Genomic DNA, 5,000 nt, shown 5'->3' with positions numbered 1-5,000 from the left:
CCCCGACCTCTCCTCTCCTCTCACCCCCTCTCCTCTCCTCTCTCTCTCTCTCTCTCTCTCTCTCTCTCTCCTCTCCTCTCTCTCACTCCTCTCTCTCTGTCCCAGGTACCTGGTTGTGGATGCTGACGAGGGGAGCCCGGTTCTCTCTCTTCTTCTCTCTGACCCCCTCCCTCTCTCCTCTCTCCTCTTCTCTCTCACTCCTCACTCCTCTCCTCTCTCTCCCCTCTCCTCTCCTCTCTCCCCTCTCCTCTCCTCTCTCCTCTCCTCTCTCTCCTCACTCCTCTCCTCTCTCACCCCCTCTCCTCTCCTCTCTCACCCTCTCTCTCCTCTCTCTCTCTCTCAGTCCCAAGTACCTGGTTGTGAATGCGGACGAGGGGAGCCCGGGACGTGCAAGGACAGAGAGATCCTGCGGCACGACCCTCACAAGCTGGTGGAAGGCTGTCTGGTGGCCGGCAGAGCGATGGAGCGCGGCCGCTTACATCTACATCCGAGGAGAGTTCTACAACGAGGCGTCCAACCTGCAGGTACCCCGACCCTGACCCCCCCCCCCCCCTCGACCGTGACCCCCCCCCGACCCTGACACACCGCTGTGTGTGTGTGTGTTGTTACTCACTCGCTGTCTCCCCCTTCTCTCTCTCTCACCTCTCTCTTCTTCTCTTTCTGTCTCCCCCGTCACTCTCCCCCTCTCTCTCCCCCCTTTCCTCTCTCTCTCTCCTCTCTCTCTCTCAGGTTGCAGTCAGGGAGGTCTGATTGGACGGGACACCTGTGGCTCTGGGTTTGATTTCGTCGTGTTTGATTCCTCTCTCCTCTCTCCTCTCTCTCTCTCAGGTTGCAGTCAGGGAGGCGTACGAGGCGGGTCTGATTGGACGGGACGCCTGTGGCTCTGGGTTTGATTTCGTCGTGTTTGATTTCTCTCTCCTCTCTCTCTCTCAGGTTGCAGTCAGGGAGGTCTGATTGGACGGGACGCCTGTGGCTCTGGGTTTGATTTCGTCGTGTTTGATTTCTCTCTCCTCTCTCCTCTCTCTCTCTCTCTCTCAGGTTGCAGTCAGGGAGGCGTACGAGGCGGGTCTGATTGGACGGGACGCCTGTGGCTCTGGGTTTGATTTCGACGTGGTCGTGGTTCGGGGGGCGGGAGCGTACATCTGCGGGGAGGAGACGGCCCTGATCGAGTCTCTGGAGGGGAAGCAGGGCAAACCCCGACTCAAACCACCCTTCCCAGCCGACGTGGGTGAGGGAGAGAGAGAGAGAGGGGGGGGGGGGGGAGCGTCTGTGTGTGTGTGTCTCTGTCTGTCTGTGACTCTCTGTCTCTCTGTGTGTCTCTGTCTGTCTCTCTGTGTGACTCTGTGTCTCTCTGTGTGTCTCTCTGTCTCTGTGTGACTCTGTGTCTCTCTGTGTGTCTCTCTGTCTCTGTGTGACTCTGTCTCTGTGTGACTCTGTCAAATTCAAATTCAAATTCAAAAAATGCTTTATTGGCATGACGAGAGCGCTCAGGTATTGCCAAAGCTTTTATAATACAAAACAGAAATAATAAAACGGAAATACATGTCTCTGTGTGACTCTGTGTGACTCTGTGTGACTCTGTCTCTGTGTGTCTCTGTGTGACTCTGTCTCTGTGTGTCTCTGTGTGACTCTGTCTCTCTGTGTGACTGTCTCTCTGTGTGACTCTGTGTCTCTGTCTCTCTGTGTGACTGTCTCTCTGTGTGTCTCTCTGTCTGTCTCTCTGTGTGTCTCTCTGTCTCATTATTATTATTATTATTATGATGATGATGATGATGATGATGATGATGATGATGTCTCTAAAAATATAAATTCCGATTCCTACCGAAGGATTTGGAATTTTTTTTTTTTTAAAGAAAGGAACCTGATCGAAAAAAAAACAAAACAGAAAGCGATTTTTTTTTTTTTTTTTTTTTGTTATTACATATTTTATTATTTTTTTTACTGGTGTTTCGTTCTGTATTTCCCAGGAGTGTTCGGCTGCCCCACCACGGTCGCCAACGTGGAGACGGTCGCCGTGGCGCCCACGATCTGTCGCCGGGGCGGCAGCTGGTTCCTGGGCTTCGGACGCGAGAGGAACTCGGGTACGAAACTGTTCAACATCTCGGGACACGTGAACCACCCCTGCACCGTGGAGGAGGAGATGAGCCTGCCACTGAAAGAGCTGATCGAGAGACACGCAGGTACACACGCACACACACACGCACACACGCACGCACACCCCTACAGAGTGAACTCCCTCAGCTTCATAGAGTCCAATGAAAGCTGCTGAATAATGTTCCCTTGTTAACATATTGAATTCCACCCCCTCTATATAGAATGAACTCCCTCAGCTTCATAGAGTCCAATGAAAGCTGCTGAATAATGTTCCCTTGTTAACATATTGAATTCCACCCCCTCTATATAGAATGAACTCCCTCAGCTTCATAGAGTCCAATGAAAGCTGCTGAATAATGTTCCCTTGTTAACATATTGAATTCCACCCCCTCTATATAGAATGAACTCCCTCAGCTTCATAGAGTCCAATGAAAGCTGCTGAATAATGTTCCCTTGTTAGCATATTGAATTCCACCCCCTCTATATAGAATGAACTCCCTCAGCTTCATAGAGTCCAATGAAAGCTTTGTATGTAAAAATAATGTGATATCTTGTAACAATTGTAAGTCGCCCTGGATAAGGGCATCTGCTAAGAAATAAATAATATAATGATGATGATGATGATGATGATGATGATGATGATGATAAAGATAACCCTCTGAGTTTTCCCCGCCTCCCTCCCTGTGATTGGTGCAGGCGGGGTGATTGGCGGCTGGGATAACCTGCTGGCTGTGATCCCGGGAGGCTCCTCCACGCCCTCATCCCTCGCTCGGTGTGCGATGATGTCATGATGGATTTCGACGCGCTGGTGCAGGCTCAGACCGGGCTGGGCACCGCGGCGGTGATCGTCATGAACAAATCCGTGAGTGTGTGTGTGTGTGTGTGTGTGCGTGTGTGTGAGAGTGTGTGTCAGGGTGTGTGTCTGTGTGTCTGTGGGGGGGGTGTCTGTGTGTCTGTCTGTGTGTCTGTGGGGGGGTGTCTGTGTGTCTGTCTGTGTGTGTGTGTGTGTGTCTCAGTGTGTGTCAGTGTGTGTCAGTGTGTGTCTGTGTGTGTGTGTGTCAGGGTGTGTGTCTGTGGGGGGTGTCTGTGTGTGTGTCTCAGTGTGTGTCAGTGTCTGTCTGTGTGCGTGTGTGTCTGTCTGTCTGTCTGTCTGTCTGTCTGTGTGTGCGTGTGTGTCTGTCTGTCTGTCTGTGTGTGTGTGTGTGTGTGTGTGTGTCTCTATCTTGCCGTTCTGTGAAGTCCTGTGTTGTTTGTTTTCAGACGGACATCGTGCGGGCGATCGCTCGCCTCATCGAGTTCTACAAGCATGAGAGCTGTGGACAGTGCACCCCCTGCAGGGAGGGTGAGGCACTGCAGGACCATGCCTGCTTCTCAACTACAACGCCTTCTCAAAATCAAATCACTTTTAAACAGAGAGTCTGTATTATTATTATTAATCAGTTCCTCTCTCCTCCTCCTCTCTCTCTCTATCAATTCAATTCAATTCAATTCAATAAGCTTTATTGGCATGACAGGAATAAACAAGTTTTGCCAAAGCAAAATAATCCTACAAACAGACAGGTACAGTGTATAAACAGACACAATGAAAAGACAATTTTCAGAGCAGGTTCATGTGTTTCTCTTAGACTGTGGCAGGCAGTCACATATTCAGCAGCTAGTGCACATGTTATCCCCACCTCTCCTAAAAATATTTGTAGTTTTTCAGTTTCTGAGAGGTGGGTGAAGTCACTGATGTGCCTCGTGAATTTGGGTAAGAATGTGTCCCTGAGCAGCTTGTATTTGGGGCAGTGCAGTAGGAAGTGGAGCTCTGTCTCTATGTGGTGTAACTCACAGTGCTCACACAGTCTCCTCTCTCTCTTCTCTCTATGACTCTCCCTCCTCTCTCCCCCCTCTCCTATCTCTCTGACTCTCTCCTATCTCTCTCTCTGCTCTCTCTCTCCCTCCCCCCCTCCCTCCCCTCTCTCCTCTCCCTCCCCCCCTCCCTCCCCCCCTCCCTCCCCTCTCTCCTCTCCCTCCCTCCCCTCTCTCCTCTCTCCTCTCTCCCCTCTCTCCTCTCTCCCCTCCTCCCTCTCCTCTCTCCTCTCTCCCCTCTCTCCTCTCTCCCCTCCTCCCTCCCCTCTCTCCTCTCTCCCCTCTCCACTCTCTCCCTCCCCTCTCCTCCCTCTCCCTCCCTCTCCTCTCCTCCCCCTCCCTCCCTCTCCTCTCCCTCCTCTCTCCCCTCTCTCTCTCCTCTCTCTCTCTCTTCTCTCTCCCCTCTCTCTCCCCCCTCTCCTATCTCTCTGACTCTCCTATCTCTCTCTCCCCTCTCTGTGACTCTCTCCCTTCTCTCCTCTCTCCCTCCCCCCTCCCTCCCCTCTCTCCTCTCTCCCTCTCTCCCTCCCCTCTCTCCCTCCCCTCTCCCCTCTCTCCCTCCCCTCTCCCCTCTCTCCCTCCCCTCTCCACTCTCTCCCTCCCCTCTCCTCCCTCTCTCTCTCCTCCCTCTCTCTCTCCCCTCTCCTCCCTCTCTCTCTCTCCCCTCTCCTCCCTCTCTCTCTCTCCCCTCCCTCTCCTCTCTCTCTCTCTCTCTCTCTCTCTCTATGACTCTCTCTCCTCCCTCTCTCTCCCCTTCCTCTCTCTCTCTCTCTCTCAGGAGTTGACTGGATGAATACGATGATGTGGCGCTTTGTGAAGGGAGACGCTCGCGTCTCCGAGATCGACATGATCTGGGAAATCAGCAAGCAGATCGAGGGGCACACCATCTGCGCGCTGGGAGACGGGGCCGCCTGGCCAGTACAGGTATGCTGGGAGCACTGGGAGATTTAGAAACCTGCACTGTGTTTAAATATGAAGCTTGCATTGTAACCCTGTCTGTGCTGCCCTGTGACTCCTGTGTGAGTCGCCTGAGATAAAGCAGGGGTCTGACGAAT

The 5,000-nt window shown here is 52.6% G+C and overlaps 1 protein-coding gene across 1 annotated transcript in view; it reads left to right on the top strand.

The window, feature by feature from the left end:
• ndufv1 (NADH:ubiquinone oxidoreductase core subunit V1) overlaps nt 1–4,869 on the top strand; it is a gene marked incomplete at its 3' end in the record, with an annotated part of 7,432 nt that extends 2,563 nt beyond the window's left edge. Inside the window, 9 exon segments of the mRNA XM_059021116.1 lie at nt 344–369; nt 372–462; nt 464–524; nt 1,039–1,228; nt 1,968–2,180; nt 2,791–2,850; nt 2,853–2,956; nt 3,355–3,436; nt 4,724–4,869. Coding sequence (XP_058877099.1) covers nt 344–369; nt 372–462; nt 464–524; nt 1,039–1,228; nt 1,968–2,180; nt 2,791–2,850; nt 2,853–2,956; nt 3,355–3,436; nt 4,724–4,869 — 973 coding nt within the window.
• Between the last annotated feature and the right edge of the window lie 131 nt (nt 4,870–5,000).

Source organism: Acipenser ruthenus, unplaced genomic scaffold (genome assembly GCF_902713425.1).
Source record: "Acipenser ruthenus unplaced genomic scaffold, fAciRut3.2 maternal haplotype, whole genome shotgun sequence".
NCBI classification, from domain to species: Eukaryota; Metazoa; Chordata; class Actinopteri; order Acipenseriformes; family Acipenseridae; genus Acipenser; species Acipenser ruthenus.
Note: the sequence above shows the minus strand (reverse complement) of the source record. Positions and strands in the feature narration are given on the sequence as shown.